Consider the following 27,313-nt stretch of genomic DNA (forward strand, 5'->3'; position numbering starts at 1 on the left):
AGTAAAAAAAAAAAGAAAAAGCAGGAAAAGGACAGTAAAAAGTAGTCACAAAAATCACAGGAAAATACTACTAAAAACAAACCTGCTGGTGGCCAAAACAGTCAGAAAAATGCTAAGGAAATGAATGGAAAAATGACACCCAAGATGCTGGAGGAAAAAAAATGCCACAATTTCCTGAAGCATCTTCTGCTTGAAAAACTTGGCAGGTTCGCCTGGGTTTTACAAGATGTCGTGTGTACATACCCCTGCAATAAACTGTTCAGGCTCCTAGCCACAGGACTTCTTATCTAGTCATGAGGCTCCTAAAGGGCATGGAGTGGACCCAGGGTCAGGCAAAGTCCCCAGTAATAGCCATAGTGTCCTAGTGGGGAGGCAGAAAGTGACCTGCTCTACAGAATTGAAATCCACAGAATGGCAACTTTTACCCTAGATGGGGTTAAATTCATAACTTAGGCACATCAGAACCCTTGACAAAATCTAAAAAGAATTGTCTGGTCAGTGCAGAAAATTGGGTAGAATGAATTCTATGATGCAGGCAGCCACCTGTTTGGAAGCTGAAATGGCAGCCTATGGTTGATGGTAATATTTTATTATGTCTTTACACTGGCTTATGTAACCTAGTTACATCCTGGTACTCTTTGTAATTTGGTCACAGATATATATACAGTGTCCGATCCTGTAGCTATGGAAACACGAAAGTAGTTCAGTGTCTGAAGTTGTAATGATGAATGTGTTGTGTGGCTTTTCAGAATACCTTAAGGAGACATCTCCAGTAATATGATCTCTGTATTAAAGGTTTTGTCTGGTGAAAACAATTACCGTAATCACCTTTAGAACTTAGCGATAGGACGGGCTCCGACCACCAGGAGCCACACTGATCTTCAGAACAGCGGTACTTTTACCCTTCTTAGAATAGACTGTTGGTGCCTCTTCCCTGCATCTGCTCCATTCATTCTCTATGGTGCTGCACTTGACTTTTTCCAGAAGCCCCACAGATAATGGAGCATGTCCATCGGGCCTCCTTTCTACTGGGTATCAAAGGCCCCAGCGGACAGACCTTCACCAATTCTATCCTATGGATAGATGAGAACTTCTTTTCACCAGAGAACCCTTTAGGTTATAATGTAAGGGTATGTGCACACGCTGCGGATTCACCTGTGGGTTTTTCGCAGGTAAAGTGACCTGCAGTTTTGCTGCGGTTTGGCCTGCGGTTTTGCCCTGCGGCTTCACACCTCTACTATGTTAAAGGTGTGAAACCACAGCAGAATCCGCAGAAACAATTGACATGCTGCGGGAAAAAAAACCGCAGCTTTTCTGCAGGTATAAAACCGCAGCGTGAGCACTGCGGTTTTGAAAACCCATAGGCTAACATGGTGAAGTACCATGTCTGCGGAACTGCTGCAGTTCTGCAGGGCCAAAACCGCAGCAAAACCGCAGTGTGTGCACATGGCCTTATTATTTGAGACATGTAAGCAATAAAGTTTTTTTTATTATTATTGAAAAAAGACTGATGCAGATTCATTTACTGAGTTTAGAATGTGGCTTAATATTGCGTCTGCTAGAATTACACAAATGAAGGATTCACAGTTTCCAGGGTAGGGAATCTGTCATGATGATTTTTCAGTTATGGAGCGGAAGGTATTATGGTATATATGAAGGCATAGATTGGCTCATCTTTCAAAGATCTGCATAACCATATAAGAGGGGGGATCTTAATGAAAGAAGACAAGTATATACATGGCTGATCTGGTAATCTCGCCTAAGGTTATTTATTAACCCCCTTTTTGATTGAGAGTACCGTATATTTTAGACATGTTTTTATGCTTTCAGTTAAGTATAAAATTATATGATTTTCTTTCTACATCATGGAGTTTATTATTTAAAGTCTTGCACAACACAGTTGTGAATGACATATGAGGCCATTGTGCTTGGACCTCTGCAGTGAGCGGACCTCCACCCTTCTTCTCTCACTATATCATTAACCATCCCACCAATTCATGGTAAGCTTCTTCACTGTAGTCACACAAAGCCTCCTTGAGGGGAAACTCGCACTTAAGGCCCCGTCTCACATAACGAGATCGCTGAAATGTCACAGGTTTTGTGACGCAACAGCGACCTCGCCATCTATCTCGCTACGTGTGACACATAGCGGCGACCGGCCCCCCGCTGGATATCGCTGATCATGCTCAAATGTCCTAGGCCATTTTTTGATCGTTGGGGTCCCGCTGGCCAGCATGCATCGCTGTGTTTGACACCTACGAGCAACCTCATTGGTGACGCAGAATTCAGGCGGGAGTCGTCAGGATAGCTGCTGTGTGACAAGGTCCCAACGACCGCCGAGGTCGTTATACGGATTGCCGTATCGTTGCTGCATCGTTGAAGAGATCTGCCTCTTTGACAGCTTACTAGCGACCCTGTAGCGACGCACCAGCGATCCTTACCAAGTTGTATCGTCGGGATCTCTGGAGCGTCGCTATGTTTAACGGGATCCTTAAGGTACTGTCACACTTAGCAATGTACCAGCGATCCCGACCAGCGATATGACGCCGTCAGGATCGCTGGTACATCGCAAAGTGGTCGCTAGTGAGCTGCCACACAGGCAGATCTCACCAGCGACATCGCAGGGGTCGAGGGTCGCTACTTACCTGTCAGACGAGGCGATCCAGACGTCCTCCCGCCCGCCTCCACGAGTTGCTCGTCGTCACAGCAGGAAGCTGACGACGAGAAACAGTCCAGGATGTTCTCGCGCGATCAGCAATAACCAGCGGGGGAGCGGTCGGAGGTAAGTATCAGACATAGCGATATCGCTATAACATCACAAAAACCAGTGACGTTATAGCGATATTGCTAGCGATATCGCTTAGTGTGACAGGCCCTTTAGTCCCTTGCGTCTAGGTATCCTGTGGTGTGTTTCACGGGATTGCCCTCCCTTCATGTTTGGCTCTTCTCCACATGCACATTTCCTAGGTGTGTATGTGCCTTGTTTTCCACTCATCCACCAGTGTTACCACATGGTATTACTTCTTTACAAGTTACCAGCTAACTTTACTCTAGAAAGAAGTCTATTCATCTACAATATTTGTTTTATTTGCAAATAAAAATCACTTTCCTAATCCACGATCACATCCAGAACGAACATTACACAGGGAATTGCCAGATCAATTAACCTGGGCATGATCCTCCAAGATCTGGGTTACTTACTACGTAGTTCTGTGTTGAGAAGCTTCACATAGTACTTACATGGCAGAAAGTGTGGATTCCACTGACCTCAACATTAGTGATGAGCGAACGTGCTAGGCTAACATCTTATCCAAGCATCTGGGATTGCTCCTATTTTATGTTAGAGTCTCCAGGGCTGCATGATTAGCGGCTGTACAAAGCCTCAACACATGTGGGGATTCCCTAACAAATAGGCAATCTCCATTCCCCATATGTGTTGAGGCTGTCTGTAGCTGTGGAGACTCAAACATAACATACAAGCACTCCCAGATGCTTAGATACCACCCGGGCATATTCGCTCATCACTAATCAACATCTCTTGAGTAGAGTTGAGCGAATTTGTTCGGGTTCCCTGTTATTTGGCAAGCTATAGCACTTACCGAATAAGCTGCAGAGGGAACCCGGCTTCCTGGATCGTGCTGGCTGATCAGCGCTGCAGCTGCATGTGCCGGGGCTGTATCACAGTGCATGCATGGAGAGCCTATTTCTGAAATGCTTCGGATGCCATACGCTAATTTGACCCCAGCCTAAGGCTAGTTTCACACTAGTGTTTCACTGACCTGCGTCGGTCTGCGCACGGCCGCCGCTAAGCGCCTCCCGGCCACTCTGCCTATGGGCGCATGACACTGCATGCGACCTGCGTACCCTATCTTTAGCATTGGGTACGCAGGCTGTGCGCAGGTATGCGTTTGCCGGCGCATGCGTCCTTTTGATGGTGTGCCGATCTGTGCCAAACGCACCGTGTTGCATTTTGGGGCGCTCGGTGCGCCGTCAAACGCATACCTGTGCACTGCCTGCATACCCAATGCTAAAGATGGGGTACGCAGGTTGCATGCAGCGTCATGCTCCCATAGGCGGAGCTGCTGGGAGCGGAGCTTAGTGGCGGCCGTGCGCAGACTAATGCAGGTCTGTGAAACTAGCCTAAGAACGGTTAGAAGAGTGTTCATTCAGCTGACTGCTATTCCTCCCAACTCCCCCGTGCACATGAGCACTTGGTTTGGCTAAGAAATCATCTGTTTTTAATGGGTGGAGTGGAGATAGCCACTGCTATAATATAGTACCTTATCTTCCTAGAAGATAAAAGGATTGTTTGTTTGTTGAAATTCTAATGGCCCAAACCATCATGGTTTCGGGGGAGGAACGGGAAGCCTCCATACGCATCAGATTTCATCTAATGTGTATGGGGACATTTAGAATACGGTAAGTCAAGAAGTGATTACCTACCTAGGAGAAGAATTAAAGGGGCACTGTTTTAGAATGGTAACGTAAGCTTAACTTCTTGTTATGTGAGTAACAAAAAAAACCACACACCAAATGGTGAGCTCCTAAAAACACAATCCTGTAGGGTGGACAGCACTAAGGCGTTACGTTTATTATATTTGCCACAATTGCAACAAAATTGCATAGTTGTGTCCAGATTTTAAAAAATTAGGGCACAGGTGTAGCAGTCTTTCCACAATCACAGCAAAAAAAAAGTACCATGGCCATGATATTTGAACAACGCGTAATAAAAAGACAAATTTCGTGTCAGACTTGCTGTATTTGCCAGACATTGTTCTTTATTTAAGTATGCTCATGAGATGTAGTTTACCGCACATTCCCACCTAATTGTTTCCCATCTTTGTTGGCCTTTTTCTTGATTTGAATGGTCAGACTTTACAAGAGTCAGAGAAGGGCAAAGATAAATGGGAAACAAATAGTTAGGAAAACGCCCAGTGCGGTTTGCCCACGTCCTGATTGCACCTTTGAATAAAGAAGCATTTCAAGCAAATACAGCAATGGATTTGGACACTATGTACCATTTTTATTAAGGCTATATCTGCTGTGCTTGGTTTGAACAGTCATTTTGGGCTGACAGACTCTTTGTACAGGAGTAGAAAAGCAGTAAAAAAAAAAAAAAAAAAAAAATTTGTCCAAGAATGCTTTAGGTCATGGTTCCCCAACTCCAGTCCTCAAGGCCCACCAACTGATCATGTTTTCAGGATTTCCTTAGTATTGCGCAGGTGATAATTGCTTCACCTGTGCAATACAAAGGAAATCCTGAAAACACGACCTGTTGGTGGGCCTTGAGAACTGGAGTTGGGGAACCCTGCTTTAGGTAACGATGCATAATTGAAATGTTGTTCTGGTTTCTGATTTGCACACATTGGCGATAACCCCACTGGTTTATCATTTTGCTTACCCTGGGAGAAGCAAAGTACAGTATTAACACATATTTTGATTCCGCATCCTCTCCTCCCTTGTTTAAAACTGGTTAGCGCGTAGTATGTAATTTTGTGTTAATCACTGCATTGTCCGCACATCTCGTTTCCATGCTACAGGCCCTACAGCAACATTATGTGATGTTTTCCACTTGCAGAGCCACTTTTGTTCTATAATCTATATGAGCACAATTCCTAATTACACAGCGCTGGGTGTTTTCTACCCAAATCCTCCCATATGTATATTCTGATGCCTGACACTGCTCAGCTGCTAATGATTTCCGGTATCGTTCATCACACTGTCTGTGCATGTAATATATACAGTGGTAGTATAAGTGCCGGTGATCCAGACAGAACATAGCAAGCTGCTCTTGCCACATGTACGGCTGCAAAGGAGTCACTATGGGTCTGTAGTATCTACATCTACGCACTTTTTGAGATGCCATATTCTTCCCCAAAATGTATGCTTCAGGCCATGCTCACACTGCGGTATTTTGGCCAGCATTTCACATCAATGTTTGTAAGCTAATCCAGAAATGGGTGAAAAATGCCAAAGTGATGCATGTGTTTCTGATCTACTTTTTCTTCGCGCTTTACAAATACTGATGTAAAATACTGACCACATAATGTGTGAATGTACCTTTAAGTGAGAATATCTGGTTAAGGCCATGTTCACAGGTTCAGTGTTTGCTCAGTATTTTACATCAGTATTTGTAAGCCAAAACCAGGAGTGGGTGCAGAATGCAGAAGTGGTGACAAGTTTCCATTAGGGTGTGTGCACACGCTGCGGATCCGCAGCGGTTTTGGTCCTGCGGATCCGCAGCAGAATTAGCTGCGTTGTACAGTACCTTTATAGCCTGTGGGAAATTAAAACCGCTGTGGAATTTTCCGCACAGATTTGCTGCTGTTTTCAATCCGCAGAAAGAAATGACATGTCAATTCTTTCTGCGGATTCCGCTGGGGTTTACCATCTCCTCCATTGTAGAGCTGATAAACTGCAGGGCTAATCCGCAGATATGTAAAAATGTGGATTTTGCAAAATCCGCGCAGATCAATCCGCAGCAGAATCCGCAGCGTGTGCACACACCCTTATGTTTTTTCCTCTAATATTGATGTTAAATGGAGACCAAATACTAATAGTGTGACCATAGGCTAAGAGCTTATTTAGACAAGTTTTTTTTTTTCACATATGTGAAAAATGGATTGAGATTCATCAGTGATTTTTGACTACCATTTTTCATCATCTTTTTTTTTTTTTTTTCACTGAGGAAAAAAAAGCCTTTGCTCAGCCTTTTTCTCAGTATTTGTAAGCCAAAACCAGGAGTGGGACAATCAGAGAAAAAGTATAAGGGCTCATACTCACTTGCTAGAGACTCTCATGATTCTCGTGCAAGTCTGTCGCATGAAAACCAGGTACTCGGAGTGGAGCATGCGGCTGCATAGAAATACGTGTAGCCGCACGCTCCGGTCCAAGTGCCGGCGGCAGTGCCAGGTTTTCGTGCGAGTCTCTCGCAAGTGAGTATAAGCCCTAATAGAGACACGTCACCACTTCTGCATTTATCACCCACTCCTGGTTTTGGCTTAGGCTACTTTCACACATCAGGTTTTCGGCGTCAGGTGCGATCCGTCTTGTTCTTGACAGACAAAACCGGATCCGTCTCATCCGGTTAATCCGGTTTTTGTTCCGTTTTTTGACGGATTACGCCGGATCTGGTTTTTAAAATTGACCCTTGTGGCCTTCCGAACGGGATTGGCTACTGAAAAACTATATATAGCGTGTTCCTACAGCCCTTCTTTGACAGGTTGTAGAGGAGAAAGTGCAGGTTGGAGAGAAGAGCAAGTTACTGGCGAAGATGGATGTTGTGATTGGAAATATTTGGCGGATTTTACAGCGGAGGCGAATCGTTTGAGGGTGATTGTTCTGGAGAAGGAGAGAGCGAGACAGCAGCGCATCAGGCATCGTAGACGACGTTTGTGGATCCACCCCATCACAGCCAAGAGAATGACGCGTGGGGTCTATTCTACACTCTGCATGGACCTTAGACAAAACCCGGATAAATTTTTGGGATATGTTCGGATGAAAATTGAGAATTTTGATTACTTGGTGGAGCGCATTGCACACCTCATAAGAAAAGCAGACACCTATTGCCGCTTCTCTGTTTCACCCGCAGAGCGTCTGATGGTGACTTTAAGGTAAGCCACATTTATTGGATATGCTCGCATCAGAGCACACTTTCACTGCAATCTTGTTGGTGGTAGTTTGTATCTCCAAGTGTTAGCTGAGTTTTGGTGTGTAATGCTGTGATTTTAAACTAATTGATTGTTTTTTAATTCCCCACAGATTTCTTGCAACTGGAGAATCCCTTTCGTCACTGCATTTCCAGTACAGACTCGGGATTTCCACCATATCTGGAATAGTGAAGTACACATGCCGTGCACTGTGGGACTCCTTAGCTGAAGAGTTTTTACCAGAGCCCACAACAGAGAGGTGGATTGAAATTTCTGAAAAGTTTCTACAGATATGTCAGTTTCCGAACTGCTTGGGCACTGTGGACGGGAAACATATCCGCATTGTAAAGCCAGCCGGATCGGGATCGGAATATTTAAATTACAAGAAATATTTTTCCATTGTCCTCATGGCCATCGCTGACGCGGAATACAAATTTATTGCTGTTGATATTGGGGCCTATGGCCGCTCCAATGACTCTCAAGTTTTCAAGCTGTCTGCCATGGGGCGTAAACTGTATGGAAACACCTTCCAGTTCCCACCCCCTAGACCGCTGCCGCAAACATCTGGTCCACCTATGCCATTTGTCTGTTTAGGGGATGAAGCCTTCCAGCTGTCAGAACACCTTTTGAAACCGTACTCTAGCAGAGGATTGACAAGAACAAAACGCATTTTTAATTACCGCCTCACAAGAGCAAGAAGAATGGTTGAATGTACCTTTGGTATTCTGACAGCCAAATGGCGGGTCCTATTGACTGCAATCAACCTCAAGACAGAAACTGTGGACGAGGTGATCAAAGCTTGCGTGGTACTCCACAATTTTGTTATCTGCAAGGAACCCATTTCCATTGAGGACACCTCTGAAGAAACCACCTTGCAAGATTACCATGACACTACCACTAGAAGTTCTGTGACGGTTTCAGTAATGAGGGACAATTTTGCACTATACTTTATGTCACCTCAAGGCAGAGTACACTGGCAGGATGACAAAGTGTGAAAGATTTGTGCCCTTAACCAAACTTGTGTACCTTCTGTACCAACTGTATATACCTTTGCCAACCAAAGTTGGCTATCTTGTCATGGTCTTACTATTTTTACCTTTAGGCCACAGGTGTGTACCTGGTTGTGTTTTATGCAAAGTATTTCACCTTGTAACAAAAGTTGTGTACATTGTTAGGAAATCACCAACAATAAACACAACTTTTTAGGTGAAATACTTTGCTTCAAACACAACCAGGAACACAACTGTGGCAAAAAGGTAAAATTTACCCACAGTTATATACCTGGTTTTGAATACCTTTTTACCTTTGAAATACCCTGTATTTAACCTTTTTTTTTTAAACATAGTTCGCCGCAAAAAGAAATGACAGACAACCATTGTGAAACGATAATTTAACTTTTATTTAAAATATTTTTTTTTTGTAAAATGTTTTTAATGTGCAAAAAACTTTTTTAATAAAGGTTTTAAAAACAATAGCCATTTTTATTAAAAAACACATTACAAATCTGTGTAGTGTGGGGTGGAAATACTGCTGGAGGGGCTGTGGGACACTTCGACACTGGGAGTGTGGAGAGAGGACTGGGATCGTGGTGGGGAAGGAACAGTTAGAGGTGATTAGTCCCCAATCCCCACAATTTTAAGCGTGTCCTGAAAACGCATTTATTCAGACTGGCCTATCGCCTCAACACATTAACCTAACCTATCCCTGTGTGGCAGAGCCAAAAATTTTACCATAACCAGGTTCCCAGCATCATGTTCCCACATGCTTTATGCATCCATTAGCCCTCTGTGTCTGTACTGTTACACACTTAACATTATGGCTGGTCCATACAATCAGGGCAACTGTTACCACCCACCTTTCGTGTCTACCTCTTTCCTCATAGACTGTAAGCTTGCGAGCAGGGCCCTCACTCCTCTTGGTATTTGTTATAATCTACTGTATGTGATTATTGTTATGCTGTAATGTCTATTGTCTGTACAAATCCCCTCTGAAATGTAAAGTGCTGCAGAATATGTCGGCGCTATAAAAATAAAATTTATTATTATTATATTATAGGTGAAGGTGTGGAAAAAGCTACAGAATGGGTGGACATGTGGGCGGTGGAGTGGAGGGTTGGGCAGGGACTGTAGGAGCAGATGATGTTGATGGCAAGTTGTATGGGGAAGGAGTTTGGTACTGGGGAGGTTGCTGGTGCTGGGGAGGTTGCTGGTGCAAAGTGGCTGGAGGGGGTGCAGGTGGAGGAACTACTGTGGTGGGAGGAGGTTGGGAGGTAACGTGCTGGAGAGCACCGTGGCATGAATGCATTACATGCATCTGCTGGGTAGGAGAGAGCGTTTCCATGCGCTCCACAACAGACCTGAAAAAGGTGTGGTTTGGCGAAGATCTTGCTTCTGAATGCATGGTTTGCAGAAGTGTCTTCACCTCCAGAATGCTGGAGTTGATCTGCTGAAAGCCTGCGGAGATTTGCTCTGACAAGACTTTTAGACAGTTCTGGAAAGATGCATTCAGATGCAAGAACTCTGGCGCATAAGTCTTTTCCTGACCCCTCTGCCGCTACCGCCCAGTACCCGCAGGTGTACTAGAGGTGGCAGGGGCAGAAGGGTGGGGTAAAGGGAAAGCGATCTCCTCACCAGCAGCTTCATGTAATGTAGGCGGCCATGATGCTCCTGTGCTGGTGGATGGGACAGATGGGTCGAATGTGTGGGAAGGCTGGGAAGGTGCAGATGTACCGGGGCGGTTGAAGTGTCCCTCGGTGCCAGTCTCCTCAGGGATCGCCTCAGTAGGGTCCAATCGTGCAGGCTCCCGAGTGCTGCTCACCGTGCTGTGGAATAAAGAGAAAAAAAACAATTAAAATAGTGACATGGTATGGCCCTGGCTGGAAAAAAAAAAAAGTTACATAGAAACATTTTTTTTCACATGTGCTGTGTAATATTTACCTTCTGGTGACCATTGTTTCCCGGAGGAACGACAGGGCTTGTGCGTACTTGTACTTGCTCCTGCGTCCTCCAGATCCACTCGGGGCCCGCATCTCTTTATTGAACTCCTTCTTGAAACGATCCCTCACAGACCGCCACCGCTTCACAATTCTGTCCCCTGAAACGAGAAAGGAGTGGTTAGTATACAACATCAGTGTTTCCCAAACTCCAGTCCTCATGGTCCCCAGGGATCATGTTTTCAGGATTTCCATAGTAAATGGAAATCCTGAACACATGATCCGTGGGGACCACGAGGACTGGAGTTCGGGAAACACTGGTTTACATCAAGCAACCGGTACTGTATATACTTACGCTCTTTAATCTGGGCCCGAGCATCGAGGTCCTCCCAGCGGTCCACAAGGAGCGAACAGATTTCCTCCCAGAGTCGTCGGGTAACGATCAGGTCAACATGGCGGCAGTCAGCCATATTCCATAGCGGCTCCCTTTCTCTGACGAGATCGATGAGGTGGTCCACGTCAATCCCTCCATCCTCACCGTCAGAGTCGGGAGCACGCTGTGAAGGCTGTTAAAGAAAAAGACAAAAATAACATAATTAGCCTCCACAAAAAAAATGAAATAAAAAGTGCAAAAAAACAAAACACAAATATTTATACTTACACGCTGATGACCGCCGCGTTGCTGTCGCCGACGACCCTGGGAGGCACTGCGAGGACCTCTTGGCCGAGCACCAGATTGGGAAGACTAGAGAAGAAAACAAAAAATGTTATGTCTTTGGATGTAGGCATTTGTTTGCTGTGTGTGGTCTGCAGAACATTGTTTTCTATGTGTTGTGTGTAGTGTGATGTTGTGTTTCTGCGTTTGATGCAAAAAACTTACCAATTGTGAGCCCACTCCAGGTGTCTGTCCACCCCTTCCTTCTTCTTCTGGGAGCTCCTCTTCATCTTGTGATTCCTGTTTTGAAATAAAAGGCAATGAATAGACATATATTACAGAGATGATGGATTTTGGAAATAAAAACTTACCGTCAAACGCTGACGATGCGAGGGAGGGCTCCCAGAAGATGATGTGCTGTCTTCCTGCTGGCCACACTCCATGCCTGTGGGTGGTGTTACTGCTGCTGCCAGTGCTGCCACTGTTGCTGCTGCTGCATCTCTTGGGCGGCTGTTGAATAAAGAGAAACAAAGGGCCAATGAATATCTTGATATTCCATGGCCCTAGTTTGGAGGAATGGGGGAATTTGATAATTACCATCTCTCATCTGCTGCTGAACTCCCCTCCTGTTGTTCAGCATGCTGCTCCATTTGGGGTGGTGGTGCTGATGGTGCTGCTGCAGTGGTCTCCTGCGCCTGGTTCCTGTCTTGGGTGGCATGTTGGGTGTGGCTGAGGGTCCCACTGTCATGCTTTTATATATGTGTCTTGTGGGCAGAGCTACTGAGCATGCTCAGACCAAAAAAACCGGATCCGGCGCATTGCGGCGCTCATAGGCTTTCATTGTGTGAAAAAGCCGGACGCGCCGGATCCGGCGTGTCCGGCTTTTTCGCCGGAGACAAAAAACGTTACAGTAGCCGTTTTTTCCAGACGCCGGATTGCGACACATTGCCGGATCCGGCGAAAACCGGATGAAACGCATGGCCATCCGGCGCAAATGCAAGTCAATGTGGGGGAAACCGGATCCGGCATTGCATTTCGCCGGATCCGTTTTTTGTCAAAAGCACCGGATCGCGCCTGACGGCGAAAACCTGATGTGTGAAAGAGGCCTTATACATACTGAGGTAAAAAAAATCTCACCTAAGGCCTAATTCAGACATTAGTGATTTTTCTTGTATGAAAACAAAGATATACATTAATCTATTCATCATTGTTTGGTCCGTGTCCGTTTTTACCAGTGTTTCATTCATTTTTCTCGCAAGAAAAAAAAAACTGATGGCGTTTCTCCACCTGCTATGAAATAAATGTGAAAAGGCCCTAGCATACGACTGCTGTGGCACCAGAGTTTACTATGGACCCACAGGGCCTGGTTCTTCTTGTTTTAATTTTTAAGTCAAGTTTCTTTTATTTGTCTTGTGGTAATCATTGAACTTTTTTAGCACCAAATACTTATAAACGGTGCAGACACATTCATGAATGGTGCACAACATCCAAACTGCTCTTTATTACAGACAGATATAGGCTTGTATTGAGCTGTGACCTCCGGCTCTCCCCAACAAACACTGGAGCGATCCGGCAGGTCACAAATTGAGGCCACATTCACACGTTCAGTATTTTACCTCAGTGTTTGTAAACCAAACCAGGAGTGGAACAATCAGAGGAAAAGTATAATAGAAACACGTCACCACTCCTGTATTTATCACCCACTCCTGGTTTTGGCTTACGCATACTGAGGCTAAAAACTGACCAAATACTGAGGTAAAATGCTGAACATATGAACATGGCCTCAGTGAGACACTTACCAGCCGCCATCTTCCCTTCCTCTCAGCGCTGCTCCCATCAGTCTCTGGTAATTTGTGACCTGCCGGATCGCTCCAGTGTTTGTTGGGAAGAGCCGGAGGCCACAGCTCAATTCAAGCCTAAGGCTGTGTGCCCACGTAGCATTTTTTAAGCTTTTCTGCTGCGGAAATGCCTAAGAAAAGCATCCAATTATAATGGAAATCGCACATGTGCTAATGGTGCGGTTTTTTTCTGCTGCGGAAATGCTAAGTGGAAAAAAATGCAGCATGTTCATTAATTTTGCGGAAATGCACGTGTTTCCACATACATTCAATTGTATTGCAAAAACGCTTAGGAAAACGCATGCAGAAACGCTTAACAAAAGCGTCAACGCTTACAAAAGTGCTTCATAAAGCGCATGCGTTTTCCCGGGAAGAGGGTGTGTTTCCGCTCAGGAATATTCTGCATCAAAAACGCTACGTGGGCACATGGCCTAAGGCTGTCTGTAATAAAGAGCAGTTTTGATTTTGTGCACATTTCAGGAATTTGTCTGCACATCATCAATTTTTTTTTTTTGTTTTTTTTATTTCTTTTGCATACAAGAAAAGAGTGAAACATTGGTAAAAACTGAGACATTGACGAAACACTGATGAATATATATCAATGTATATCTTTGTTTTCATACAAAAAAATCACTAACATCTGATTTAGCCACATTCACACATTCAGTATTAATTTTTTACCTCCGTATTTGTGAGCCAAAACCAGGAGCGGGTGATAAATACAGGAGTGGTGACGGGTTTCCATTATACTTTTCCTCTGATTGTTCCTCTCCTGGATTTGGCTTACAAATACTGAGGCAAAAAACTGACCACATACTGAACGTGTGAACGTGGCCTTACACCGCGCCGCAGCATACAATTTTTTTTTTTATCTTCTTGTGCACACAGGGCGTTTCTGGCAATAATGAAAGTGTCCCATGTGGTGAGTGTGTTCATGTGTGAACACAGCCTTAGGCTACGTGCACACGCTGCGGAATGGGGTGCGGTTTTGGCCGCGCGGATTTTGTAAAATCCGCAGGTAAATCTGCAGGTCAAAAGACCTGCGGTTTTACCTGTGGATTGCTCTGCGGTTTTTCATCTCCACAATGGAGGAGATGGCAAACCGCAGCGGAATCCGCAGAAAGAATTGACATGTCAATTCTTTCTGTGGTTTTGAAACCACAGCAAATCCACACGGAAAAATCCGCTCCGTCTGCACTGCGGTTTTTTCTTCCCACAGGGCATAATGGTACTGTACACCGCAGCAAAAACTGCTGCGGACCCGCAGCGGCCAAATCCGCAGCGTGTGCACACACCCTTATAAATGTGGTAGCACTTCCTTAGCAGTTTCTAATCAGTGTGTGTGCAGGGCTATATACAGACACAAATCAAGCAACCATTACATTTATTATTACCGTAGGTATTCTGAGGTGTTTTATGTAAGTTATTTTTAGATTTTATTTTTTTTTACGGACATACTTATTCCATCATTGTTTTTAATTTTGAGAGAAATTAAGAAAACCTGCTCTAAATAATTACGTAATAATTAGATTTTAGCCCCACATTCTTGTCATTTTCATCCGTTAAGTTGAGGGAGCTCATTACCTATATCTAGTGCATCTGTCAGTCCGGAGGCTTGTGTGGAGAAATGTTCACGTCACTTGTAGGGTTAATGAATCATTGACAGGTAACCTGTTGTCCCACCCTCTGCTAGGTGTAGTATCATCCAGCACTTCCTTGCTGCAGTTGCTATGAAACTTGCTGGGAACATACCATTTACAACACAAAGGGGGACTGACAGGACTATAAATCCTTCTTTTTCCTTTGTATCTTTTCACCAGTCTTTCTGTTTCTGAGAAAATGTTTCTTTCAAGCTGTGAGCGCCTCTGATCCTTCCACCTAGCCGCTGCCTGCTCCGAGACATTGCAGGTGCTGCGGATCACTTGGGTGGATCCCAGTCCCTGCTGCTTACCTGTGTGTCAGTGGAGAGCGCTCAGGTGTAATCACACTCCTGTGCCACAAGTATGTGAGTGATCAGGGATGCTGCCCCACAAATGGGGCTCCCGCTGGCCTTTCCCTGTGCCACACATGAGGCCCCTAAGGGGCCACTCAACAGGTGCCTTTAACTATTGAGAGCGGATTGTCCTCCAACCCTTGGAAATAACAGGTGCTAATGATGTCCTTTATCGAGCCGCTGATTGAAGAGGAAAGCTATGAGTGCGACTGTGAGAATTACCCGGACATCCTGGACGATGACTCCGCCGATCAGCTGGAGTTCATGGAGGAAGGTAATTGTATGGGGGCTGCGAGACGTGACAGATGTCATCTTCTGATCGCCTGGGGTAGCGGAATAGCAGAACGCTACCACTGGCATATATACACTCTTTCTGCATTATTTCTACATTATTCTCTATTTTATCTTCTAGATATTTTCCACATTCTCTATTTTATTTACTTTATTTTCTAAGTTATTTATTTTATTTGCGTCCATTTCCCCTTGTCTGAATATCTAGCTCTTTTTTTTGCCTGGCTTTCTGCTCTAACAGGACTGTATATTGGTTGAAACAATAAATGGAGCAGTTGAAGAGTTCTCTAGAAAGGTGTATTCCTCCAGTAAAGTCATAACTAGTGATGAGTGATCGTGTTCAGATAAGGTGTTATCACAGCGTCCTAAGCGAGTGTCTTCTTCTGCGTGCACAAAAAACGTTAGAGTCCCCGCGGCTGATCGACAGCCGCAACACATGCAAGGGTTTCCTGTTTGTTAGGCAATCCCCGCATGCATTGCAGCTGTCGATCAGCCGAGGGAACGTTTTTTGTGCGCGCAGAAGACACACTGTTAGCACTCGAGCATGCTCGGATAACACCCTTATATGAGCACTTTCACTTATCACTAGTCATAACAACTGTAACAAACCCATTAGGGTATGTGCACACGGTGTTGAATCTGCTGAGGAATTTTTCCTGCAGATATTGTGAAATCCGCAGGTAAAATGACCTGCTTTATACCTGCGGATTTACTGCAGATTTTGTGCGGTTTTCCACCTGCGGATTTCTAGAATGGAGCAGGTGGAAATCTGCAGCAAATCCACACAAAATAAGTGAGATGCTGCAGTTTTCAATCCTTAGCAAATCTGCGCGGAAAAATCTGCAGCATGTGCACTACGGATTTTGATTTACATTGCTCGTAATGGTACTGTACATCACATGCAGATCCGCAACAGAATCCGCAGCGTGTGCACATACCTTTATGGCTTGAATGGAAACCAATATGAACGGAGACTTATCGGATATTTGTTGTCAAAGTTTCCATAATTCCCTAAGTGAACCTTGCAGAAGTCTAGGCGCTTTCATCTGATGTGTGAATATAGCCTGAAAGTTACTAAACATTTTAGTCCTATTCTTATCAGCGTCTCCCACTAATATCACTGTATGACCACGATCTGTGGCAGCTGACTCTGTATAGGCTGAGTTCACACTTTCTTTTGTTTTTGTCATTTAACAAAATCTTCAACTTTGTATCCCACTGATTTTAAAACTTTAGTGTATTTTTTTCGTAAAAGGATCTTCATATTTTCCACCCGTCTCACATGCTTGGTTTAGTCTCACGTCTACAACTTGTATTACTGCAGAACTTGTTTCCCACCAGCATGTGTAGAATTTCTTGCTTGACTGTACGTATACTGTATGGTAGGGCTCTGCTTTCTGATGGAATTGTTTATTAACCTAAATTATTCAGACATATTTTGTTAAAGAATCTTTCTACCTGCAACATTTTGGCTATGTAAGAACCTAAAAAAAAAAAAAAATTACCAGGGTGTTTTTTTGTCCCAGAGTTATACTTTTTAGGCCATGTTCACACGTTCAGTATTTTACATCAGTATTTGTAAGCCAAAACCAGGAGTGGATCATAAATACAGAAGTGGTGACTTGTTTCTTTTCCTCTTATTGCTCTACGATTTTGGCTTATAAATACTGATGTAAAATACTGAGCGTGTGAACATGGCCTTACAAAGTGAATAACGGTATTCTCCCAGGAAGCAATGTATATGGAGGTGACATGATGGCGGAGTGCCCAGTGTAATATGGCACAGAACTGTATAGCTCCTGTGCACATGACGTTGCTAGATGCATGATGCTTTTATGCTAAGGTTTTGGATGAACATTTGCAGAGTTGTCCAACCTTTTCATGTGAATGGGAGTCTCCTCCAAACAGCAGATATTTGGGTGGTGGGAGGTTGGAATGGAATAGGATTGTGCATATCAGACGTCATCATGCCTGATCATTCGTCCTTAGGGTGTGTGCACACTAGGGTGACCGCAAAAAATCGATGTCAGAATTTTGTCCGTCTGGACCCCACAAAACGATTCCCCTTTCCAGATATTGAGAGAGCCAAAATTTGAGCTCGATCAAACGACGTTAACCCGTGTCGCTCAAAGTTTGAAAAAAATCCAAATTGAGGTATTTTAAGATTTAGGTATTTTGCATAGTCTGTTAGACTATAAAGAATGTGACAACAACATTGCAGAAATAGCCCTGACCAAATTTTCGAACCATTTGTGGTATTTGAATGCAGAGTTGGTGGGATTATCGTTTTTTGATCCCACCATTACAGACAATGAAAAGTTGTTAATGGCTAATAAATTGCTCAGTAGCACAGATGAACCATCAGAGCACGCTAGGGTTGTAAATCCAAAAGTTAGGAAAGAAAAATTAAGAGGTAGGAAGTAACCGACTTTAACGACCTTCTGACAAAAGATGAAGAACAAAAGCAATATGTCCTGCAAGTTGTAAGCAAATGCCGAGCATTATATTCTGACGTTTCAAAAACTACTTTAACAAAAGCTCTAGAATAGATTAGATAACTATGTAAAATTATCAACTCATGTAGGTTAGCGTGCTCTGATGGTTCATCTGTGCTACTGAGCAATTTATTAGCCATTAACAACTTTTCATTGTCTGTAATGGTGGGATCAAAAAACGATAATCCCACCAACTCTGCATTCAAATACCACAAATGGTTCGAAAATTTGGTCAGGGCTATTTCTGCAATGTTGTTGTCACATTCTTTATAGTCTAACAGACTATGCCAAATACCTAAATCTTAAAATACCTCAATTTGGATTTTTTCAAACTTTGAGCGACGAGCGGCACGGGTTAACGTCGTTTGATCGAGCTCAAATTTTGGCTATCTCAATATCTGGAAAGGGGAATCGTTTTGTGGGGTCCAGACGAACAAGATTCTGACATTTCCCCCCCCCCCCCATATGAGATCCGGTCACCCTAGTGCACACGTTGCCGATTCTGCTGCGGATCCGCAGAGGATTTGGCCCTGCGGATCCGCAGTAGTTTCTGCTGCGTTGTACAGTACCTTTTATAGTCAATGGAAATTGAAAACGCTGTGCACATGCTGCGGATTTTTCCGCATGGGTTTGCTGCGGTTTTAAATCCGCAGCATGTCAATTCTTTGTGCGGAATCTGCAGCGGTTTGACACCTGTTCCATGACCAGGTGTCAAAACACAGGGGAAAACTGCAGGTAAAGCGCAGGTCTTTTGATCTGCCCATTTACCTGCGGATTTATCCAAATCTGAGCGGAAAAATCCTCAGCAGAATCCGCAACGTGTGCACATACCCTTATGGGGGATAAGCCAATACTTTTAAAGGGACTGCCAGCTGCTTATAAGATTCCATTTAAGGCGTATGACCATCTTTAATGTAAGTCCTCCCTGTAGTTCTGCAATTAATTTTGGCACTTTTTTGGATCTGTTCACACACAGCATTTTTAATGCGCCTTTTTTTTTCAGCATGAAAGACTATAGCCAGAAAACTGCAGTGTTAATTACACACAATTTTGATGTATTTTTGATAATATGCATCTTTCATGTGTTCACTTATTTTAATTACAAGGGAAAAAGTTCAGTAAAAACGCTGAAAAGATTGACATACTGAATTGCGGTTTTTAAAAAAACAAATCAAAACACTAAACTTCAGAAACCACATGGAAAAAGATGCATTGTGTGATGTTTTAGAAATCTCATACATTTTGTTACTGTAATGCGCTGTTTTTTTCCATACTGAAAAAAAAAAAACATAAAAAATGCAATGTGTGAATAAGCTTTTGTTAGTTTCCTGAACTAACTAACCTGGTAATGACTGAAAAGGGTTGTCCGGGATCTTTACACCGATCAGTTGGTCGTGGAGGAATGTGTGGAGTTGTGGAGCTGCATTGTTCCATCAACAGCATAGTGGTCATGGCCAGGTACTGCACCTCCGCCCCATATTCCAATCAATAGGGAGGTGATCTGCAATACCTGGCCACTATCCAGTTGATGGAGGTCTGCAGCTGAGCTCTCCGGCCTCGTTAATAAGCCATCAATGTATAAGTCCCCGACAACCCCTTTTAAATTTATGGAGTAAAAGAACAGATTAATCCAGCTCACCGCACTGCCTTGCTGGTAGGATCCAAATCCTGCGCACGGATTTGACTAGGCAGTCAATCAATAGTAGAAAAAAGGGAAGAAAGTTCCAGCGCTAGGAATGGAAAATTAAAAATCCATTTTATTGTGCCAATGCATATTAAAATTCCAGCAGGTACAGCATATCAGTCGGATGACTGATATGCTGTACCTGCTGGAATTTTAATATGCATTGGCACAATAAAATGGATTTTTAATTTTCCATTCCTAGCGCTGGAACTTTCTTCCCTTTTTTCTTTTAAATTTATGCCTTTTTTAGGGAACAGAATTTTTGAGGTTTCGGACTTTTGCAGGAAACTTAACAATTTGTGCTAGCAGTGACATGTTGGCCACCGCTCATCACCGCAGCAGGTATTACTTTCATTAGAGCAGTAGCATTCTGTTACCTACAGCTTCGGTGTCAGGTCTTCAGTACAGTGCATTTGTACATGCTCATTGTCTTCCTACATTAGTTTGTAGTATTTGAGCATGTGGTAATTTTCAACAGCAAAAAGACTATTAGACAACGTATACTATACAGTATTTACCGGACAACCCCTATATCACCGTTCCACTGGGTAGATGATAATTTGGTAATCATTGGGCTTCCAACCACTGGGAACAATCGTCAATTGGCCGAATGGGGAATTTTTATCCTGTATGTGGCACTTTTAAACCCTCTACAAAATGCAGCAGGTCAGATGCCCGTCCTGCACACAACTAATCTGCTATGGGGTTACCAGAAAAAGCCAAGCGCAGCACCCAACCACCCCTTATGGCAGTGTTTCTCAACTCCAGTCCTCAAGACCCACCACCAGGTCAAGTTTTCAGGATATCCTTAGCATTGCACAGGTGACTTCAACACCTGCTCAAGCATTAATTCCATCACCTGTGCATTTCTAAGGAAAACATGACCTGTTGGTGGGTCTTGAGGACTGGAGTTGAGAAACACTGCCTTATGGAATGAATGGAGCAGGAGTCGGACATGTTACATTGCCGCTCCATTCTAAAAGGGGTAACGGTGCTGCAACTCATCAGTAACTATTGTACTTGTAACTTGTGTGGATAGATGAAGACTTCTTTCAAATGGACAAGCCCTATAAAGGCATCAATTTGCCTAAAGTACACGCTTTTGGGGCATCAAGTGACTATGGACTGATACTTTGTGTGCCTGTAGCCTAATGATTTAGTAAGTCTGCTCAGACAAGCCACTTACCGTAACCAAAATATACATACTCTGAGACTTTAATTTCTGCTATTTTTGTTTTCATTACTAGTGATGAGCGAGTGTGCTTGGGTAACATTATCTAAGCATGTTCGCTCATCACCAGAAACTGTGGCTACATCTGGTTGTAGCCGGTGCTGCCATGTATTATTACATGTGTTATACTCTTGTCCTCTTAATAATATACCTTATATATCTAGGAAGTGAGTGGTATTTCATAGATCTTGAATATAATAATCTTACTCCTTGCTGCAGAATATGTGATGGGCATCCAGGGACTGAAGATCTTCCACCTCATTAAAGAAAAAACTCACGCCTTGAGACTGTACTAATATAGCCTCCATGCGGTTTACAGGACGAGCTTTCAGGGAACACAGTTTTAAAATGTGTTTTACAAAATAATAACCCAAACATAAGTCGCAATAATTGTGTTCTGTAACGTTATGATTTTTGTTTAGATCCTCACTTACTATATGGCTTTGTGGAGCTTTCTATCACATTGCAGGCATCTCTTAGTTGGCTCTGAATTATAAGTGTTGGATGTTGATCTCCATGAGTTCATTCATCCTCTTTTTTCACCAGGTCTAAAGAGGCCAGTTTTTGTACTTAATTCCTGCAGCTCAACTTATTTTTTTTCAATAAGCCATACAGTTCCAGTGATATCATTTTTTATTCAGTGCTAAGATTTTATGCTTTTTATCAAAGGGGCACTGCTCACAGGGTAAGAAGAGCAGCCTAAGAACAAGACCCTTGAGAATCCTAGGATTGTTACATCCCATGATTGGTGGCAGTCTCTTCCTCTGCGAAGGGTCTATCTGGCCGTGCAAGACATTGGTTATTCCACGGAAGTGGATAGATCAAAGTATTGTTACAGCAATATGGAGGCTTGCTTGGTTGTGAACAGTGGACATTTTCAACACCTGCTTTAAAACATCAGTTTCTCATGAACCAAGATGTGTACAGTCCAAATTTCAGTACAATTAGAAATTACAGCAATTTTCCTGGGTAGTGTGTATCAGCCTGTATATGGAAAACAAGCATACATAGGTGTGTTGTATGAATCCTAGAAAAAACTAATATGGCACGTTCCAACCTGTGCCAAGCTATGCAGCGACTCTCCCCTAAAAGGATGGTTTATTGTGGAGAAACCATTGCTCCAGGAGACCTCTGTACAGGGGCCATGCTGTGGAAGCCACTCAAAGAAATGTGGAATGCTTCATTAGATACACAGTACTGAACAACATGGACGTCAGTGGGGTACAAGGAATGTTTATGTGCAAGAGACCTCAGTACGTCTTACTCTTATGTTTAATAGTGTATGGAAATATTTTATATGTATTACGGTACTTCTCTGGAGAAAAAGAAAAAAACTATTGAGATCCCAATGCAGTTTGGCTTTCTAGTAGGGGAATCATGGTACCATCTCATTTGGCTGCTTCCAGAGAACTGAAATAAAATATGTATGAAGCAAGCAAAATACCCCGTCCAAGAGAGCTGATTGTATTTGATATATAATTATATATCTCCATAGAGAGAACAGCGAGCGGCTTGTGTTATAAGTGCCCAAATCCCAAGACCGTATATTCTAGAGAATCCTTTTATATTTAATGTAATTCATGATATATGTTTGGTTTATAATTGTGATATAATATATTTTGGATCTATTTGGATTTATTAATAGATTTCACATTAGATTGTGTCTTTGGAGCCACAAGCATTGTCCCTTAGTGTAATTATTAGTAATATTAAGGGCAGTGGTGTTTGGCTTCTCCCGAGGGAGCGGTCACATACTGCACATCGTCTTGTTTTGCTAATGAAACTTTTATCACTTGGAGAAGGTTTGGCTCGATGACTTAGTATTTATTACTCACTTGTGTGTCTTCTCGGCACATGCTCCTTTCGCAGAGCAGTAATTTTGTTTCTATGGTAACAGTGGTGATTATTTCTTAGAATCTTATTTGTCAAAACTACTGATCTAAAGAAGTAGTTTCTATGGAAACAGAAAAATTTGGAAATGCGTTGCAAGAATGGCTCCTTATCAAAGGGCTGCTTAGCGCTGTGTGTGCGCGCACAGGTCAGTTGCACTTATTGCTTTAAAGACTTGTGTAGCAGGCTGCATTAAAGCTGAATAACACAAACCCTGATGCTTGACTGCAGTTAGCAATAAAATGTCGGTCTGCCTTATTTCCTAAAGGCCCCGTCACACAGTGATCTTGCTAGTGAGATCACTGATTTTGTGACACCACACGATCTCACCAGCGAGATCGCTGTGTGTGATGGGGATCAGCGACCGGCCCCCCTGCCGGGTATCGGTGTTGACGCTCCATCGTCCTGGGCCGTTTATTGATCGCTGGTGTGGCAGCGAGAGACCAGCGATCAGCGATGCTGGACGCTGGTTTCCAGTGTAAACATCGGGTATCTAAGAGCTACGCGGCTCTTAGATACCTGATGTTTACGTTGGAAACCAGCTTGCTCGCTGGTCCTGATCGCTGGAGGGGCTGTCTAACAATGTCCCAGCGATCCCATCCATGTTGCATCGCTGGGACATCGTTATGTGCAACAGGGCCTTTAGTCTATTGAGTCCCTCATTCATTATCAGCGAATGTTTATCGCCATGAAATAGTTGTTTTAGCAGCTATGAAGGAGCTGACACTTTAGTGAGGCATTAGCAGCGAATGTCATAGAGTTGAATGTGATACATGTCTTCTTGATTTGTAGGCGCAATACTGCAGAACTGAGGGGCTTATCAGTCTTTTAGAACTGGTCAGATACCTTAGCTATTCCGTCGGCTGATGGCTTGTTTGCCTGTTGTTCGTCCAGCCGAGTGCACACACTTCTGAGCATCTGTGTTGTAAATGGGGAGAGGGAGTAGGTGCTGACAAATGCCTCCAAACAAAAGGATTATGCATGTTAAAATCCAACAGCCCTATAATTCTTTTCTCTATCTTCTGCTTTTGGGAAAGTTGTGGCATAACCATACATATTAAATAGTAGATTGGTCCTGACAACACTCTAAGGCCCCCTTTACAGGTCTCTGTCTCCAGTACATGTGGTGACAGTTTTCACATATGCAGGAGACACTTGCACTTGTAGACTCATTCAAATCCACGGGTCTGCGCACATGTAAGTGTGATTCTACGGATCGTATGTCCATTTTTTGCCGGTACCACGGTCCACAATACGTCATGCACACGCGCATACTGATGACATCAGTGTGTCACGTACCGGCGTCTGGGAAAAACTTTACAGTTAGCGCTGTTCCCCAGACTCCAGGTGCTGAATCCAACACTCATTGAGAGTTGGAGTCAGCACCCACTGTCTGTGTGTAGTGAGCATTAAAAAAAAAAAAAAAAAAAAACCACAAGGGGGACCCCACACTTTTTTTTTTTTTTTTTTTTTTTATATTAACCAGCTGAGATAAAGTAGATAGCTGGCAGCTGGTATTAATAATCTGGGAAAGCAGCCTATTAACAGCTCACAGATGTTTGCTTAGTTTTTACTAGCTATGAAAGAGGGGACACTCAAAAAATTACGTGGTGTCCACCCAGTTTTTAATCAGCAAAGGCTATGCAGACAGCTGCGGGCTGATATTAATAGGCTGGGAAGGGGCCATGGATATTGGCCCCCTCCCAGACTAAGAACACCAGCCCTCAGCTGTTTAAAAATTTCACATCCATTAGATGCGCCAATTCAGGTACATCAACCTCCCCCATTACTAACCTCTTAGTCCAAATTAATAAAGACACACAAAGAGAAAAGTTCTTTAATTGTACAAATCACTCACAGACAATTACCCTTTTGCCCAATCATGTGCCTAAAAATTTAAAGTAATTCTCACCTGTCCACCGTTAACCCATAATGATGAGGTCCCACGACAATCCCTAACTCATTTTTTCCCCACTTGTGAGCCATTTCTTTCCCTGCCTCGTCAATTTACAATGCAATCAAAAAAAATTGTTCCTAGATGGACCGTGAGCACACTGACGTGTCTGATTAAATCTCTTGTTTTACTCTTATGGAACAGACCGAAGGAAGGCGGAGTAAGGAGCAGAATGAGAAATCTAGCAGAGATACACAGAAAAATATTCCTGGGCTTTCTAACAAAACTGGTCTTTGGAAAGTGATCTTCTCTCATCTGGCTTTTTTTCTTTATGGAACCACTGTTCTGTCACAAAACCATTTCGAGTGATGCCACACTGAGCATCTGTCAACACCGCTGAATCTCGGGCTGCACCATGTGATTTTATGCTTAGTATTTAGCATGGACTCCTCCTTAGTATTTTCTAACTGGTTTATTTATTGTGCCCCAAAATCATGACCCATGTATTTATGTAAAATCTGAATTTATACCCGTCATGTTCACTCAACACACCCAAACATCTTTAATGGGATTGGTTGGCCTAAATAATAGCCGAAACTATAAATATTTAAAAGAAAAACCTTTATAAATACTCGCCTACGCTCCGTGGTCTGCACTGAAACGAGAAATGGAGATTACGCAGCACCGCAAATGTCCAGAATATTGCTCCTTGTGATTGGCTGCAGCGATCAGGTCATTTGAGGACTATATCATTTGTATGGTTTTTCTAATCACACACCTGGAGTTTGCTGGTAGGTGAGTAGTAAGGAGTTTGGTAGACATCCAGTCCTCTACAGCTTTTACTTTGTGGTGACATGCTGCATTTTGCCAAAAGGTAGCTTTTTGACAAAAGTCAAGGAAAAAAAAGCAAGCCGTGTGCATGACATTTCTGAAATCTCATAGACATTGCCAGTACTCTGTAACGCTGCTGAAAATTTGCATAAAAAACGCAGGGAAAAAAAACCCACGCTGCAAAAATGCAACATGTGAACTTTAGCCTTAGGCCTGTTTCACACTTCCGTTTTTGGGCATCAGTCAAAATCCGCCATTTGGGGAAAAAAAACGGATCTGACGAATTTGCCTGGCGGATCCTTTTTTTTTTTTTTCCCCATAGACTTGTATTGGTGACGGATGGCCTTCCGTTTTGTCCGTTGTACAACGAATCTGTCAGAAAATACCTGTCCGTCAGCCGAAAAAAAAAACGTTCCTAGGAACGTTTTTTTTTTTTTTTTTTTTTTTTTTTTGTCTCAGTCCAAAAGGCGGACTGTGACGGATCCGTCGCTGTCCGTCGTCCGCCAGAATGGACACCTATAGGCGGCGGTTCCATTGCTGTCCGTCAAAACGGATCCATCATCGGATTCCGTTTATTCATTTCTGTTCCTTTAACCCCAAAAGCCTTTCGGGCACCAAAAAAATCTCTATCTCTGTCTCTATTACTAGCCTTTTACATTTCGATATCTGCAGTTTCGACGGATCCGTCAAGAAAACCCCGCAAGAAACGGATGACAAACAGATACGTCTTTTCGGCGGATCCACTAGACTGATCAGTCAAAAAAAACGGATCAGTTGCATCCGTTTTTCACTAATTTCGACAATCCATCATTCCGTCAAAACGGCGGATTTTGACCGATGCCAAAAAACGGAAGTGTGAAACAGGCCTTAAATGTTATAGCGGTCTTCCATTAAAAAGTTTCCCACCCCGCCACCACAATTGCTTTCTAAAGGTTAAAAAAAAAAAAGTGTTGCTCATCCTCTGCTTCTCCAGCGATGACTCTCCAAGACATTGTTCAGAGGCTGCCGTGGTGACGTCATGACCAACTTGCACATCGACACTGCAGCGAATTACAGGTTTAAGTTGATTAATTTTTTTTAATTTAAAGCACGGCGAGGGGATGAAAAACCTAATAATGGAGAACCCCTTTAGTGAGTACTGGATGACAGCTATATGAGCAGCCTCTTCTTTCCTCGGCCCTCGTAGTATCTTCCGTATTAGATCAGATAGGCAGGGTGGACAGCAGAGTTAGGGATGTCTTCTCACCTAGCACCCCTGTTTTTTCTTGTATTGGCTCAGATAGACAGCAGTGTGAGCACTTCAATATTAGATGAGATAGATATGGTGGACAGCTCTGTCTTGTCACCTCAGCAGCCCTGGTATCTCCAGTCATACATGACCGGGTAGAGAGCAGTGCGAGAAGTCTCCTCTTATCTCGGCACCCCTTGTATCTCCAGTATTGGTTCAGATAGAGAGTGTGGGCAGCAGTGTAAAGGCCCTTTTACATTTAGCGATGCACCAGCGATCCGACCCGGTCAGGATCGCTGGTGCATCGCTAAATGATCGCTAGTGAGCTTTCCTACAGAAAGATCTCACAGCGATGCAGCAGCGACGCAGCGCACAATACTCACCTTTCACACAAAGCGATCCTGACGTCCTCCCGCCCGCGTCCACGCGTCGTTCGTCGTCACAGCAGGAAGTCTCAGCAGGAAGCGCCCGACGAGAAATGGAGCCGGACAGTCTCGCGCGATCAGCGATGAACAGCGGGGGAGGCGGTCGCTGGTAAGTATCACACATAGCGATATCGCTATAACGTCACAAAACCAGTGACGTTTTAGCGATATTGTTAGCGATATCGCTTAGTGTAAAACCCCCTTAAGTGGCCTCTTCTTATCTCAGCACCCCTCGTATCTCCAGTAGTAGATCAGATAGATCTAATGGACAGCAGTG

At 43.6% G+C, this 27,313-nt stretch overlaps 1 protein-coding gene and 1 long non-coding RNA gene across 11 annotated transcripts in view; one reads left to right on the plus strand and one right to left on the minus strand.

The window, feature by feature from the left end:
* The window catches only part of LOC141052787 (uncharacterized), a 56,511-nt gene extending 53,214 nt beyond the window's left edge, over window positions 1-3,297 (minus strand). Inside the window, exon 1 of the long non-coding RNA XR_012220890.1 lies at window positions 3,241-3,297. This is a non-coding gene — a long non-coding RNA (uncharacterized lncRNA). The remainder of the gene's footprint in view (window positions 1-3,240) is intronic.
* Window positions 1-27,313, plus strand: part of TRAK1 (trafficking kinesin protein 1) — a 197,948-nt gene that overhangs the window by 97,643 nt on the left and 72,992 nt on the right. The window contains exon 1 of one of the 10 annotated variants that reach the window (XM_073550102.1): window positions 5,294-5,317. The exons of 4 other annotated variants lie outside the window; for them this stretch is intronic. Coding sequence is in view for 2 of the 6 variants with exons in the window: in XM_073550094.1 (XP_073406195.1) it covers window positions 15,227-15,341 (115 nt within the window). In the remaining 4 variants the exon portion in view is untranslated. Of the gene's footprint in view, window positions 1-5,293; window positions 5,318-13,057; window positions 13,083-14,695; window positions 14,741-14,773; window positions 15,342-20,443; window positions 20,523-20,562; window positions 20,697-27,313 lie in introns of those variants that run through there. 5 more of the 10 variants (XM_073550101.1, XM_073550099.1, XM_073550094.1 and 2 more) reach the window with 5 other exon arrangements.

Source organism: Dendrobates tinctorius, unplaced genomic scaffold (assembly GCF_039654945.1).
Source record: "Dendrobates tinctorius isolate UK_male_01 unplaced genomic scaffold, ASM3965494v1 ptg000162l, whole genome shotgun sequence".
Lineage (NCBI taxonomy): Eukaryota > Metazoa > Chordata > Amphibia > Anura > Dendrobatidae > Dendrobates > Dendrobates tinctorius.